Consider the following 15994-nt stretch of genomic DNA (forward strand, 5'->3'; position numbering starts at 1 on the left):
TTATAACTTTACGTTTTTTCGGTAACTCCTCGTCTTTGACTTTCTAGCCGATAATTGGGGGAGTTTGGCCTTCGATACGGGCGTTTTATCACCTTCCATCTTCATTTTCGGACTCAATTTAAGATTTTCGAACTCAGTTTCTAAATCAAACGCTTGTTTTTTGACCACATTCCTCAGTTTAGCTGACGCGATCATCAAATTCAGGATTTCATTGCTCAAATACACATCATTTAGTCGCAAATCTTGACAAATCTCATGTATAGTCACGATATACTCATCCGCAGCATCAAAATTACCATTTTTAAGCTCAAAAAACGACGCTTCGATCAAAATTTCTAATTTCACCTTCCTAAATTCCTCTTCAAACATTGTTCTAGTATGATCTATAATATATTTCTCGAAATCGAACTCTGTATATGACGTTAAAACTGCTTTTAACTTCGCATCAAAGTAATCAAACGACCTTATAACACCATTGAAGTAATTTTTAGCTATTTCTTGTTCGTTCGCTCGAAAATACATGGAGGCTTCTAGACCGGCTGTTATGTAGAAAATTATGGGACAATATGGGTTAATGCAGGCGTAACAGTCACATTGTTTATGCTTAAGGAAGTCAGGTAACACAAATCCGGGTATGGTGACATATTTCCTAGTCGGACTGACTTGGGACTTGAACGATTGGCACTCTAGCATAGTCTCAAAGTCTTGCTTCGGCGCAAACATTTGGATTTTCGCTTCTGTCGGTATGATTGGTGGATCGCTCGACGGAGGCAGGCCTAGGATGTACTTGAGGCGGTTGTCGATTTTCACCTGTGAATGAAAATATTTTGGGATTACTATAAATAGTTAATTTTTTTGAGGGGGGAAAGTCGCATTCTCTGTCCCTATGACCCTTCGTATGCTTAAATATTTAAAACTACGCGACGGATTTTGATGCGGTTTTTTTAATAGATAGAGTGATTCAAGAGGAAGGTTTATATGTATAAAACATGCATAATAAGTATCACCATTGCACCCATGCGAATCTGGGGCTGGTCGCTAGTAAAAAATAAACTACAAATGTTTACCTGAGCATCGTCCATCTTGTGCACATGCACGATGTCTGCATACAAGCTGGCCTGTGTGTGCGCGGCGCAGTGCGCGGCGGCCACCGCGCATGCGCAGCGCGCGCGGCGCCACCACTGCAGGCGCCGACACACGCGCACGGCGCGCGCGCAGCTCCGCGTTACACCGCGCTTTGTGGACACCGAGCGGGGGCGGCGGGACAACCATTGTACAGCTGAATACAAGACAACACTGTTTATATACGCCGCGGTACAAATACATCGTAGTAGCTAGCGCGGTTCCAGGGGCCTTAGTCTGCTATTACATTTGTGGACAGACAGGGACGGAGCTATGTAGGTTGTATAGCTCCGTCCCTCTCGCACTGCTCAGTGATCGACCATTCTGACACAATTGTAATAGCAGACTAAGGCCCCAGGCGACCACTCGCAATGGACAGGGGGCAGCACTTGTTGCACCACCTTCATATAAGTGCCCGATACACTTATGTGACAGATAGTGCATACAAATTACCTGCTTCATTCATAGTTACCTGATACATAGCGGCTATCCAGACATTGTGACACAAGTACTTAATGTCTTACATACTATGGACACTGTTATAACTGGAAATAAACAGCTATTAGGCACGATCCAAGCCAAGTCGGTTGCTAACTTTAATAGATTTTCTGTCTTATCCTCTTTAGTAATAAAATTGAAAATCTATTAATGCAATCGCTGCTACATACTATAGACACTTATGAACAGAGTGCCAAGCACGAATAACTATCGCATTCGTAATGTAAACGTATCGAGATGACGATACGTCATGAGTCGTTAACGGAGTGTGGCAGCACGAAGCCTATTCTTTCAACTATCGAGAGCTCGCATCGAATTCGATAGTGACGTCATGCTAATGTAAACTAGAGAAGCAGCCAAGTGAACGATTTGAATGACTTGTTGAACATAAAGATTTCGTCTGAAAACTAAATTAAATTTTAAATATATTTCCACCTTTGTCTACACGTTTTATGAAATAATATTTATTAAATAAATATTAATTATGTGCAAAAAGTTCTTAAAGCGAGTTAAGAGAAATATAACGTGACATTATCTATGAAAAAAAATAAGTACTTAGTTTCATAAATTTATAATTTTTTTTATGATTTCCGAACGTCGTATTTGACATCACATTTGTCATGCCGGTTGTTTGTTTGTTATTTTATCTTATGTAAAATGTAAATAAGATAAAATTACAATTTTAACATGTTACATTTAAAATGAGGACGATTCAACTCCAATATGAGCTAATGGTGGAATTTATGCAAAAGTAAGTAAAGATTTCTAAATGTTTCTTTGATTAGCCCCTTTTTTTATGTGATGGACAATAATTTAACGGAGATTTGTCTAAACCCTCCCCGGGGTGGCAGTTACTAGTGGTTTGCACCGGAGCGAAATCTGGCGTACCGGCGAAATTCACCGGTGATTTGCCGATCTCCGGAGATTCACCGGTGATAACCGGTGATGAAAACCATTAATTTCAAATCAAGTTTTTATTAATTGAAAAACAAAACAAAATAGATAATTGGACTTCAACGAACCCTGAACTCTTTGGAAAGCTAGTAGCAAGTGAATTGTGCCACATAAACTGCCAGGAACGCTTTGATTTGATGACCGAAATAAATAATATCATTCGAAAGAAGCAAATCAGTAAATAAATTATCTTAATTATGTATTAAATTAAAAACTGATGGTTAATAAATATTTCTATTATTTTAGTAGTATTAATATAGTATTGAAAAATAATATTTTTTACATAAAAATATTCCAGTTAGATATAATACGATCACCGGAGTTTAATTGGTTAACAACCGATTGATTTCAATCGAGTACTTTTACCGGTATATTACCGGTTATTCTCTGGTACTCACTGCTCTGGTGCAAACCCCTAGCAGTTACATTCAGGCTAAATGGAAGGAGCCATTCAGGCAGCAGCGGATACTTAAACAATATTTGTAATGTAATATTTGATGTATTATCTTTTTACAGATTGGAATATTTGTGGGACCAGTCCAATATTACTGGGAGCAGTGGGCCTACTGTATTCCTACCACACCACTCACTGTTCCTCACGAAGCCTACCCTTCGCCAGCGCCTCCACCAACACCACCGATCCTCCATCCGAGGAAGATAGCTGGAATCCTCCACCAGTGAAAAAACCTAAAGCGAGTTTGATTAAAATGTGTATAGAGAATGACAAGAATGCTATGCTAAGGAGCATGAGAAAAGTTATTATTTTTTATTAGTTGATTATTTTTTATAACTTACTGTTAATTTTATATTTATTTGAATTTTTATGTTATTTTAAAATATTATCAAAATATTGTTAATGGCATTGTATTTATAATAATTATTCTAACTGTGTCAATACTGTGAATGTGGTGCATGTCTATAATTGGTATAAGCACATGATCTTGTGTCTTCATCTTGTTTTTCATTAATGTCTTATAATAATAAATAAATAAATTATATATTATTGGGATTAAGATTAGGATAAAATAGTTTTTAAGTTAGTTAAATAATAATAAATAAAAAAATAAAAATGTGTTTATTGACAAAAGTTAGTACAATAAGTTGCCGGGGCTTCCCAAAAAGTAATCCGAAGATAACTACTTGTGTTGGGATAAGCCTCGCTCTTCCTTGTTATACAATTGTTTCGCTAATTATAACTACGTTATTAGTTATATATGTATATACATTTTATTAACTATAAAAAGAGGATTTTGTACTAAAAAGTAATAAAACACTTGAAATAACTATGGAGTCTATTTATTCTGTCCACCAAAATGTTTTTTAGTAGTAGTTTTCTTTACTTATTTCCTATTACTGTGAATTACATCCTTCGGCATGAATGGGCTAGCTCGACCGGAGTGATACCACGGCCTCACAGATAACCGACGTGAAACAGCGCTTGCGTTGTTTTGTTGTGTGAGTGAGGTTATCGGAGGCCCAATTTCCCCCTTCCTAATGTTCCCAATCCCCGATTCCCCAACAACCCTTAAACGTATTCGTTGTTGTTGGTACAATCGTTGTTAACGATCTTAAGTACTTGTTGTAGGTACTTTGTTGGTACAACGACGGTCTTGGCATTTTATAAAAATCACTGCAAGCACTCACTGACTTCACAATATAATAATTTTTGTATTATTACAAATTTCGATACCTTTCTCACCGACAAATTCTCAGTGACAAATGTGTCGAGTCGTTTCGATAGCCAGCTTTCGAAATTTACGTTACCGGACGTCAAAAGCTCGTTCGTGCTTCCAATTTGTGTCAAAATGTTCTAGGTTTCGATACCAATACGATACGATTACTATACGATAGTTATCAAAAACATTCGTGCTTGCGATATTTAGTTCCTTTTACGCACGGTAGGGGCGCTGTTCAAATCCCATAGAAAATTCTTTCGATTGCGATACGAATACTTTCTCGATAGTTTTCGTGCTTAGCACACAGATATTAGGCACGATTATCTAGCAAGTCGGTTGCTAGCTTGCTAACTTACTTTAATACATTTACGGTCTTATCCTCTTGGTAATAAAATTGAAAATCTATTAATGCAATTGCTGATAGAGCGACCGATTTCTGTACCCTTTAAGTACGAGTGAGATTTACGTTTAAAGTAATAGAAAAGAGAGCGCGTTCGGCGCTTTGATTGGTTGGTTCATTAAAGCTGGCCAATTAGAGCCGTGAGTAAACCGTTATTTTTAGTTAATTTAAAAATGTAAGGCAAGATTGTGATTTTCCCACGAATACCAATGAGCCTATTTTGTTGGGATTATCCATATAGATAGAGTTTGGATTAGCACAGGTTTGTTTTGTCAAAAATGCAGGTGAAATCGCGGTTTTTTAATAGTGTAGAAAAGAGAATACTGACCATATATTAGTTTTAAAATGTCGCAGTTGTGAAAATCATACAAATGTAACTAATTTATTGTATTGCTACATTGTATAGCGGCATTACGTGCCGTAATGTGCACCTCTGCCTACCCCTTCGGGGATAAAAGGCGTGACGTTGTGTGTGTATGTACTCCCTAAGTCTTGGAGGGGAGTGGATCAGTCATCTGTCTATATGAAGTTATACACTAATTTAATTCATATTTGTATGAGTTTTCAAATGTGACATTTGACTTAAACAATCTAGAGTATAGTCCATCTTCGAATATATTATTTTCCTAGTGTAGTAGATTCAAATGATTTAATTATACATATTTTTTATTTAATAATTAAACGTTCAGCTGATTATATAGTGTGTGGTTTCATTTCTATTTCTATGTCCCCCTTTGAATATACTAGAAATTAACATTGTATTTTTAACTTATTTATAAAAAGATTCACATTATATTATAGCTACTAGACTATCTGATAGTAGAGTGGTTGCAAGTAAGACAGTCGAGCAAAGGGTCTCGCTTTTGAATCTTATGTCAAGGAAATTATGCGTGATGCAACAACTAATGTCCGTTTTCAACAACCCTTTTAAGGAATCCTTTTTTAGCTTATCTACAGTACAAGTGTCGCCTAAAAATACAAGTAAGGGATTAATTTAGTCTGCTTTTCCACCAGAGATTTGCTATGTAGCTATGCTACGATGTAATAGCTAAGCTGTGAAACTATATGACCGTTTCCACTGATACTAAGCTGTGCGAGGAAGATGCGCAGCTCGAGTATGTGTTGATAGTAGGGAAGCCATCCATAGCACACATCTTTCCATATAAAAAACAGCTTAGCTGAGTCCGTTTCCACCAGTGCTAAACTATGTGTACCAATGAATATAATTGGTGGAAGTCAAACGCATCCACAGCAACGTAGCATAGCACATCTCTGGTGGAAAAGCACAATGACTTAGTTAAGTGACAGTTTAGGGGGAATTTGAGCATGAATGTCCAGGGTAAGACTCATTAGAAAGAAAACTAAAGAATTAAAATTCCAAATAGTTTATTATAAAACAAATATCTATAATAGGTCTACAATAGCCTTATAAATTACATACTGCCCTACTCAGACACATTTAATGATTACTTAAACTGTTCCTTAGTAACGATATTGTTCCGAAAACAATTGCTAAGGACTGGGTTAAGTAACCATTAAATGTCTGAGTACGGCAATTAGTATCATAAAAATATATTTTAGTACAACATTTGTCTTGAAATAGGTTACAGCCGTCTACGGCATTTTACTAAAATCCTATACATTAAGGAATCTATTTCACAGTGTTTATATTCATATTGACAAGTTTCATATATTAGGCTGAAATAACCGCATCTTAGTACGCGTTTGCTTGAAGTTTAAAGTAATGGTTGGTTCATTCGAGCCGGCCAATCGGAGCGCCGAATGCGCTCTCGTTTTGATTACTTTAAACGTAAAGCAAACTCGTACTAACGGTTCTGAAGGCTTAGTATGAGTTTGTATTAAGATCTAAGCGCCGTAGCAGTCCGCACGTCAACTGCGAACGATGCGACGTTTGTTCGCTTGTGCCTGGCGGGCTAACTGCTCCCATAGTCGGGTATATGGCACCCGCAGGAAGAGTAGCGTTGGTGACAAATGTTATCTACTCCATCGCGTCGCCACCACACAATGGGGATGATAACGGGGTATGAAAGTTAAAAATCTATTTAGTCCGTCAGTTAGGTAGTGAAATAAATATATTAGACACGTATTTTTTATTTTGTCATCTATACTATCTATACTAATATTATAAAGCTGAAGAGTTTGTTTGATTGTTTGTTTGTTTGAACGCGCTAATCTCCAGAACTACTGGTCCGATTTGAATAATTATTTTTGTGTTGAATAGTGCATTTATCGAGGAAGGTTATAGGCTATAAAACATCACGCTATGACTAATAGGAGCCAAGCAGAGCGGGTGAAACCACGCGGTAGTAGCTAGTATAAGATTACAATACTTAAATAAAACGAATCAAAGTTTAGGAGTGAGAGCAAATACGTTATTTCTATGTAAAAACGTACCTAGAAGTGAAGTCACACGATATATCTTCGAAAGTATTTGTTTCCGTAATAAAATAAAAAATACGTGTCTAATGTTTTAAAATAATCAACAAGACGGACATTAGAACAAAAATTAGTCATCTACCCTATTATTAGCTTTAATCAGACTGTGTAATAGCCCTACCTTTCCCCCCTTATTCATTTAACTTAGGTTGCCTTAGCCTACGTGGGCGGGTCTTACTTTCAGTCAATTTACCAGGACTAGTGGCTCTTTTCAAAGCCCTATCTTTCTCCTCCTTCCTAGAAGACCTAGGGGCATCTAGCTTTTTAGAATTCTCCTTTTGCGACACAGCTTTAGGTGTCGCAAACTCATGTTCCAGATTTTTGACTAAGCCTTTTCTTAAAGTAGATTTTGAGTATGTTTTTATTGTGTTCAATGGCGTGAAGAATTGTTCAGGAGTCGACATGGGGGTAAAGAATTCATTAGATTTGTCAGTTTTTTCGTTTACAGGTGTTTTCGCTGTGTCAGTGACTGTGATCACCGGTTTTCTTGACGGTCTCGGTGTCAATATCTCTAAAACAGGTTTCGATGTTACCGGAACCGGTATTTTGAATTCGGACACCGGTTTTCTTGGCTTCGGTTTTTCTTCCTTCTCATCCGAACTGTTTTCGTCGAGGTTAAGTTTTATAACTTTACGTTTTTTCGGTAACTCCTCATCTTTGACCTTTCTAGCCGATAATTGGGGGAGTTTGGCCTTCGATACGGGCGTTTTATCGCCTTCCATCTTCATTTTCGGACTCAATTTCAGATTTTCGAACTCAGTTTCTAAATCAAACGCTTGTTTTTTGACCACATTCCTCAGTTTAGCTGACGCGATCATCAAATTCAGGATTTCATTGCTCAAATACACATCATTTAGTCGCAAATCCTGGCAAATCTCATGTATAGTCACGATATAGTCATCCGCGGCATCAAAATTACCATTTTTAAGCTCAAAAAACGACGCTTCGATCAAAATTTCTAATTTCACCTTCCTAAATTCCTCTTCAAACATTATTCTAGTATGATCTACGATATATTTTTCAAAATCCAACTCTGTATATGATGTTAAAACTGCTTTTAACTTCGTATCAAAGTAATCAAAAGACCTTATAACACCATTGAAGTAATTTTTAGCTATTTCTTGTTCGTTCGCTCGAAAATACATGGAAGCTTCTAGACCAGCTGTTGTATAGAAAATTATGGGACAATATGGGTTACCGCAGGCGTAACAGTCACATTGTTTATGTTTAAAGAAGTCAGGTAACACAAATCCGGGTATGGTGACATATTTCCTAGTCGGACTGACTTGGGACTTGAACGATTGGCACTCTAGCATGGTCTCAAAGTCTTGCTTCGGCGCAAACATTTGGATTTTCGCTTCTGTCGGTATGATTGGTGGATCGCTCGACGGAGGCAGGCCTAGGATGTACTTGAGGCGGTTGTCGATTTTCACCTGTGAATGAAAATATTTTGGGATTATTATTATTAGATTTTTTTGAAGGGGAAATATCATCCAATTACTTCTCCCGTCTTGGGCGAGGAGGAAGGGAGTGTCAGACGTCCGTTCCTACTCCTGCTTTTCGAGCCGGAGCCCCGGTAAACCCGTTAGGTAGTCCATAGCTCCGGAGCCCTAGTGAGCCCCATCTATGGTGGTCTGATAACTCTTTGAAAGCGGGCGCGAAACGCTAGGCATCGTAGGCACGGGTCTGGTTCTGGTCGGGCGGCGAGCTACCCTTGCTCGTATAAAACATGCATAATAAGTATCACCATTGCACCCATGCGAATCTGGGGCTGGTCGCTAGTAAAAAATAAACTACAAATGTTTACCTGAGCATCGTCCATCTTGTGCACATGCACGATGTCTGCATACAAGCTGGCCTGTGTGTGCGCGGCGCAGTGCGCGGCGGCCACCGCGCATGCGCAGCGCGCGCGGCGCCACCACTGCAGGCGCCGACACACGCGCACGGCGCGCGCGCAGCTCGACGATATACCGCGCTTTGTGGATACTGAGCGGGGGCGGCGGGACAACCATTGTACAGCTGAATACAAGACAACACTGTTTATATACGCCGCGGTACAAATACATCGGAGTAGCTAGCGCGGTTCCAGGGTCCTTAGTCAGCTATTACAATTGAGTGGGACGGAGCTATGTAGGTTGTATAGCTCCGTCCCTCTCGCACTGCTCAGTGACCGACCATTCTGACACAATTGTAATAGCAGACTAAGGCCCCAGACGACCGCTCGCAATGGACAGGGGGCAGCACTTGTTGCACCACCTTCATATAAGTGCCCGATACACTCATGTGACAGATAGTGCGTACAAATTACCTGCTTCATTCATAGTTACCTGATACATAGCGGCTATACAGACATTGTGACACAAGTACTTAATGTCTTACATACTATGGACACTGTTATAACTGCAAGTAAACAGCTATTAGACACGATCCAAGCCAAGTCGTTTGCTAAGTTGGTATCAATAGATTTTCTGTCATTAATGCAATCGCTGCTACATACTATAGACACTTATAAACAGATATTAGGCACGATTATCTAGCCAAGTTGATTGCTGATTTTAATAGATTTTCAGTCTTATCGTCTTGGTAATAAAATAGAAAATCTATTAATGTAATTGCTCATATAGCGACCGATTTTTGTACCCTTTAACTACGAGTGAGATTTCCGCTTAAAGTAATTGAAACGAGAGCGCGTTCGGCGCTTTGATTGGTTGGTTCATTCAAGCCGGCCAATCAGAGCGCCGAACACGCTCTCGTTTCGTTTTCCTTCAACGTAAAGCAAACTCGTACTAAGGGTTCTGAGCGCTGTATGTCTTCGTGTCGATCTCGGTAGAGTTTGGATTAGCACAGGTTTGTTTTGTCAAAAATGCAGGTGAAATCGCGGTTTTTTAATAGTGTAGAAAAGAGAATACTGACCATATATTAGTTTTAAAATGTCACAGTTGTAAAAATCATACAAATGTAACTAATTTATTGTATTGCTACATTGTATAGCGGCATTACGTGCCGTAATGTGCACCTCTGCCTACCCCTTCGGGGATAAAAGGCGCGACGTTGTGTGTGTATGTACTCCCTAAGTCTTGGAGGAGGGAAATGGATCAGTCATCTATCTATATTAAATTATACATTAATTTAATTCATATTTGTATGAGTTTTCAAATGTGACATTTGACTTAAACAGTCTAGAGTATAGTCCATCTTCGAATATATTATTTTCCTAGTGTAGTAAATTCAAATGATTTAATTATACATATTTTTTATTTAATTAAACGTTCAGCTGATTATGTAATATGTGGTTTCATTTCTATTTCTATATCCCCTTTGAATATACTAGAAATTAACATTGTATTTTTTTTAATGGGACAAGCCCGCCACAACCTCCCATACCGCTGCAACTCCTGTGCACCAGGATCTACAGTAGATACAAACATGAAAACACCGGAACACTGAAGTCCGGCGCGTCCCAGGGACATGAATGACTGTCTTGGATCCCGGCAACGAAACAAATCAAAAGAAGTAATTAACATTGTATTTTTAACTTCTTTATAAAAAGAGGTTCGCATTTTATTACTGCATGGCTGGTGCGACTGCCGCGCAGTGTCTAGTGGGTTCGATTCCCGCATGGAGCAACTCCTTGAAAATATTAGAAATTAACATAGTATTTTTAACTTACTTCATATAAAGATATTTTTTAATAAATGTCATATTTATTACTGCACGGTTGGCGCGGTGGATGGGCAACCGGCTGCCGCGCAACGTGTAGCGGGTTCGATTCCCGCACGGGGCAACTCTGTGCTTCACAAATCGTTTCGTAAAAAAAGATTCACATTTTATTATAGCTACTAGACTATCTGATAGTGGAGTGGTTGCAAGTAAGACAGCCGAGCAAGGAGTCTCGCTTTTGAATCTTATCTCAAGGAAATTATGCGTTATGCAACAACTAATGTCCGTTTTCAACAACCTACATTTTAAGGAATCCTTTTTTAGCTTATCTACAGTACAAGTGTCGCCTAAAAATACAAGTAAGGGATTAGTATAGCTGCTTTTCTACCAGAGATGTGTTATGTAGCTATGCTACGAAGATGTAATAGCTAAGCTGTGAAATTATGTGACTGTTACTAAGCTGTGCGAGTAAGATGCGAAGCTCGACTATGCGATGTATCGATAGTAGGCATCCATAGCACGCAACTTTTCAATTTCCATATAAAAAACAAATTAGTTCGTCAGATTCCACCAGTGCTAAGCTATGTGTACCAATGAATATTATGATCGATGGAAGCCAAACGCATCTCCAGCAACGTAGCATAACACATCTCTGGTGGAAAACACCCTCAATGACTTAGTTAAGTGACACTTTAGGAGGTAATTTGAGCAGGAGGGTCCAGGGTAATAATACTCATTAGAAAGAAAACTAAATAATTAAAATTCCAAATAGTTTATTATAAAACAAATATCTATAATAGGTCTACAACAGCCTTATAAATTACATACTGCCATACTCAGACACATTTAATGATTACTTAAACTATTCCTTAGTAACTATTTTGTTCCGAAAACAATTGCTAAGGACTGGGTTAAGTAACCATTAAATGACTGAGTACAACAGTTAGTATCATAAAAATATATTTTAGTACAACATTTGTCTTGAAATAGGTTACAGCCGTCTACGGCATTTTACTAAAATCCCATACATTAAGGAATCTATTTCACAGTTTTATATTCATATTGACGGGTTTCATAAATCAGGCTGAAATAACCGCATCTTAGCACGAGTTTACTTTACGTTTAATGAAATCGAATAAACCTAATAATAAGTTAGATGACTAATTTTATTTTAATGTCCGTCTTGTAGATTTATTTTAAAATATTAGACACGTATTTTTTTATTTTGTCATATAAGATAACAATACTTAGATAAAACGTATCAAAGTTTAGGAGTGGGAGCAAATACGTCATTTCTACGTATAAAACGTACCTAGAAGTGACGTCACGCAATATTTCAAATCGATATATCTACGAAAGTATTTGTTTCCGTAAGAAAATAAAAAATACGTGTGTAATGTTTTAAAATAATCTACAAGACGGACATTAGAATAAAACATTGTAATCTACCCTATTATTAGCTTTAATCAGACTGTGAAATAGACCTACCTTTCCCCCTTATTCATTTAACTTAGGTTGCCTTAGCCTACGGGGGCGGGTCTTACTTTCAGTCAATTTACCAGGACTAGTGGCTCTTTTCAAAGCCCTATCTTTCTCCTCCTTCCTAGAAGACCTAGGGGCATCTAGGTTTTTAGAATTCTCCTTTTGCGACACAGCTTTAGGTGTCGCAAACTCATGTTCCAGATTTTTGACTAAGCCTTTTCTTAAAGTAGATTTTGAGTACGTTTTTATTGTGTTCAATGGTGTGAAGAATTGTTCAGGAGTCGACATGGGGGTAAAAAATTCAGTAGATTTGTCTGTTTTGTCGTTTACAGGTGTTTTCGCTGTGTCAGTGACTGTGATCACCGGTTTTCTTGACGGTCTCGGTGTCAGTATCTCCAAAACAGGTTTCGATGTTACCGGAACCGGTAATTTGAATTCGGACCCCGGTTTTCTTGGTTTTGGTTTTTCTTCCTTTTCATCCGAACTGTTTTCGTCGAGATTGAGTTTTATAACTTTACGTTTTTTCGGTAACTCCTCATCTTTTACTTTCCTAGCCGATAATTGGGGGAGTTTGGCCTTCGATACGGGCGTTTTATCACCTTCCGTCTTCATTTTCGGACTCAATTTAAGATTTTCGAACTCAGTTTCTAAATCAAACGCTTGTTTTTTGACCACATTCCTCAGTTTAGCTGACGCGATCATCAAATTCAGGATTTCATTGCTCAAATACACATCATTTAGTCGCAAATCCTGGCAAATCTCATGTACAGTCACGATATAGTCATCCGCGGCATCAAAATTACCATTTTTAAGCTCAAAAAACGACGCTTCAATCAAAATTTCTAATTTCACCTTCCTAAATTCCTCTTCAAACATTATTCTAGTATGATCTACTACATATTTTTCGAAATCTAACTCTGTATATGACGTTAAAACTGCTTTTAACTTCGCATCAAAGTAATCAAACGACCTTATAACACCATTGAAGTAATTTTTAGCTATTTCTTGTTCGTTCGCTCGAAAATACATGGAGGCTTCTAGACCGGCTGTTATGTAGAAAATTATGGGACAATATGGGTTACCGCAGGCGTAACAGTCACATTGTTTATGCTTAAAGAAGTCAGGTAACACAAATCCGGGTATGGTGACATATTTCCTAGTCGGACTGACTTGGGATTTGAACGATTGGCACTCTAGCATCGTCTCGAAGTCTTGCTTCGGTGCAAACATTTGGATTTTCGCTTCTGTCGGTATGATTGGTGGATCGCTCGACGGAGGCAGGCCTAGGATGTACTTGAGGCGGTTGTCGATTTTCACCTGTGAATGAAAATATTTTATATGTAGTAGGTATTTCGGGATTATTATTTGGTACTTAACTAATAGTTTTACTGTCTCGCTTCTCGAGTTGTCGCTATGCTATGGATGGCTTCCCTACTTTCGATACATCGCATACTCGAGCTGCGCATCTTCCTCGCACAGCTACATAGCTTAGTATCAATGGAAACTGTCACATAGTTTCACAGTTAGGCTTTTACATGTATAGCGTAGCTACATAGCACGTCTCTGGAGGATAAGCACCCTAAAAGTCACAGTGTGACTAGAAATTAGTCGAGATCTTGTCAAATAGATGATGCTAGTATTTTTATTACTTTTTGTTGAATTCATAAATTATTTTATTAGTTACAGTATAAGAAATAAAGTACATATATTTACCTGAGCATCATCCATCTTGTGCACATGCACGATGTCTGCATACAAGCTGGCCTGTGTGTGCGCGGCGCAGTGCGCGGCGGCCACCGCGCATGCGCAGCGCGCGCGGCGCCACCACTGCAGGCGCCGACACACGCGCCCGGCGCGCGCGCAGCTCCGCGTTACACCGCGCTTTGTGGACACCGAGCGGGGGCGGCGGGACAACCATTGTACAGCTGAATACAAGACAACACTGTTTATATACGCCGCGGTACAAATACATCGGAGTAGCTAGCATGGTTCCAGGGGCCTTAGTCTGCTATTACAATTGTGGACAGACAGGGACGGAGCTATGTAGGTTGTATAGCTCCGTCCCTCTCGCACTGCTCAGTGATCGACCATTCTGACACAATTGTAATAGCAGACTAAGGCCCCAGACGACCGCTCGCAATGGACAGGGGGCAGCACTTGTTGCACCACCTTCATATAAGTGCCCGATACACTTATGTGACAGATAGTGCATACAAATTACCTGCTTCATTCATAGTTACCTGATACATAGCGGCTATACAGACATTGTGACACAAGTACTTAATGTCCTACATACTATGGACACTGTTATAACTGCAAGTAAATAGCTATTGGGCACGATCCAAGCCAAATCGGTTGCTAAGGTGCTATCAATAGAATTTCTGTCTTATACTCTTAGTAATAAAATTGAAAATCTATTAATGCAATCGCTGCTACATACTATAGACACTTATAAACAGATATTAGGCACGATCACCTAGCCAAGTTGATTGCTAACTTGACTTGATTTTAATAGATTTTCTATCTTATCGTCTTGGTAATAAAATAGAAAATCTATTAATGCAATCGCTGCTACATACTATAGACACTTATAAACAGCTATTAGGCACAGGTATCTAGCCAAGTCAGTTGCTAACTTTAATAGATTTTCAGTTTTATCATTTTGGTAATAAAATTGAAAATCTATTAATGCAATTGCTGATAGAGCGACCGATTTCTGTAGCCTTTAAGTACGAGTGAGATTTGCGTTTAAAGTAATGGAAAAGAGAGCGCGTTCGGCGCTCTGATTGGTTGGTTCATTCAAGCCGGCCAATCAGAGCGCCGAACGCCGTCTCGTTTCGATTTCGTTCAACGTAAAGCAAACTCGTACTAAGGGTTCTGATATGTCTTTGTGTCGATCTCGGTAGATTTTGGATTAGCACAGGTTTGTTTTGTCAAAAATGCAGGTGAAATCGCGGTTTTTTAAAAGTGTAGGAAAGAGAATACTGACCATATATTACTTTTAAAATGTCACAGTTGTGAAAATCATACAAATGTGTATTCCTACATTGTATAGCGGCATTACGTGCCGTATTGTGCACCTCTGCCTACCCCTTCGGGGATAAAAGGCGTGACGTGTGGAACAGTCATCTATCTGATTGAAGTTATACACTAATTTAATTCATATTTGTATGAGTTTTCAAATGTGACATTTGACTTAAACAGTCTAGAGTATAGTCCATCTTCGAATATATTATTTTCTAGTGTAGTAGATTCAAATGATTTAATTATACATATTTTTTATTTAATTAAACGTTCAGCTGATTATGTAATATGTGGTTTCATTTCTATTTCATCCCCCTTTGAATATACTAGAAATTAACTTAGTATTTTTAACTTCTTTATAAAAAGAGATTCACATTTTATTACTGTATGGTTGGTGCGACTGCCGCGCAGTGTCTAGTGGGTTCGATTCCCGCATGGAGCAACTCCTTGAAAATATTAGAAATTAACATAGTATTTTTAACTTACTTCATATAAAGATATTTTTTAATAAATGTCATATTTATTACTGCACGGTTGGCGCGGTGGGTGGGCAACCGGCTGACGCGCATCGTGTAGCGGGTTCGATTCCCGCACGGGGCAACTCTGTGCTTCACAAATCATTTCGTAAAAAAGATTCACATTTTATTATAGCTACTAGACTATCTGATAGTGGAGTGGTTGCAAGTAAGACAGTCGAGCAAAGGGTCTCGCTTTTGAATCT

At 38.5% G+C, this 15994-nt stretch overlaps 4 protein-coding genes and 1 long non-coding RNA gene across 8 annotated transcripts in view; 1 reads left to right on the plus strand and 4 right to left on the minus strand.

Annotated features, from left to right (window-relative positions):
* Positions 1 to 1588, minus strand: LOC118278448 (uncharacterized). Its single transcript, XM_050703381.1, has 3 exons — positions 1576 to 1588; positions 1068 to 1279; positions 1 to 810 (listed from the first exon to the last, which is right to left on the minus strand). Exons 1-3 carry the CDS (start codon positions 1586 to 1588, stop codon positions 1 to 3), a joined length of 1035 nt encoding a protein of 344 aa, XP_050559338.1.
* LOC126912248 (uncharacterized) overlaps positions 1 to 15994 on the minus strand; it is a 33856-nt gene that overhangs the window by 544 nt on the left and 17318 nt on the right. The window contains exon 3 of one of the 4 annotated variants that reach the window (XM_050703741.1): positions 6992 to 7228. The exons of 2 other annotated variants lie outside the window; for them this stretch is intronic. The gene's annotated coding sequence lies outside the window, so the exon portion shown is untranslated. Of the gene's footprint in view, positions 1 to 6991; positions 7229 to 15994 lie in introns of those variants that run through there. One more of the 4 variants, XM_050703739.1, reaches the window with a different exon arrangement.
* Positions 1809 to 3858, plus strand: LOC126912272 (uncharacterized). The gene is made up of 2 exons (XR_007706890.1): positions 1809 to 2371; positions 3091 to 3858. It is a non-coding gene; the product is annotated as an uncharacterized LOC126912272 (long non-coding RNA).
* Positions 7239 to 14191, minus strand: LOC118278474 (uncharacterized). The gene is made up of 3 exons (XM_050703382.1): positions 13963 to 14191; positions 12849 to 13566; positions 7239 to 7822 (listed from the first exon to the last, which is right to left on the minus strand). The coding sequence occupies exons 1-3, from the start codon at positions 13975 to 13977 to the stop codon at positions 7239 to 7241; spliced, it is 1317 nt and encodes a 438-aa protein (XP_050559339.1). The 5' UTR covers positions 13978 to 14191.
* The window catches only part of LOC118278541 (uncharacterized), a 43592-nt gene continuing 39608 nt past the window's right edge, over positions 12011 to 15994 (minus strand). The window contains exon 14 of the mRNA XM_050703412.1: positions 12011 to 12255. The gene's annotated coding sequence lies outside the window, so the exon portion shown is untranslated. The remainder of the gene's footprint in view (positions 12256 to 15994) is intronic.

Source organism: Spodoptera frugiperda, chromosome 24 (assembly GCF_023101765.2).
Source record: "Spodoptera frugiperda isolate SF20-4 chromosome 24, AGI-APGP_CSIRO_Sfru_2.0, whole genome shotgun sequence".
Classification (NCBI taxonomy): domain Eukaryota; kingdom Metazoa; phylum Arthropoda; class Insecta; order Lepidoptera; family Noctuidae; genus Spodoptera; species Spodoptera frugiperda.

What these genes read in the sequence shown, in the direction of transcription:
- LOC118278448 (XM_050703381.1), bottom strand. An exon ending in ACAAGATGGACGATGCTCAG is followed by an intron (nt 811 to 1,067) that starts GTAAACATTTGT and finishes TTTCATTCACAG; the next exon opens with GTGAAAATCGACAACCGCCT.
- LOC118278474 (XM_050703382.1), bottom strand. An exon ending in TCCGAAAATGAAGACGGAAG is followed by an intron (nt 7,823 to 12,848) that starts GTGATAAAACGC and finishes TGAAGATGGAAG; the next exon opens with GCGATAAAACGCCCGTATCG.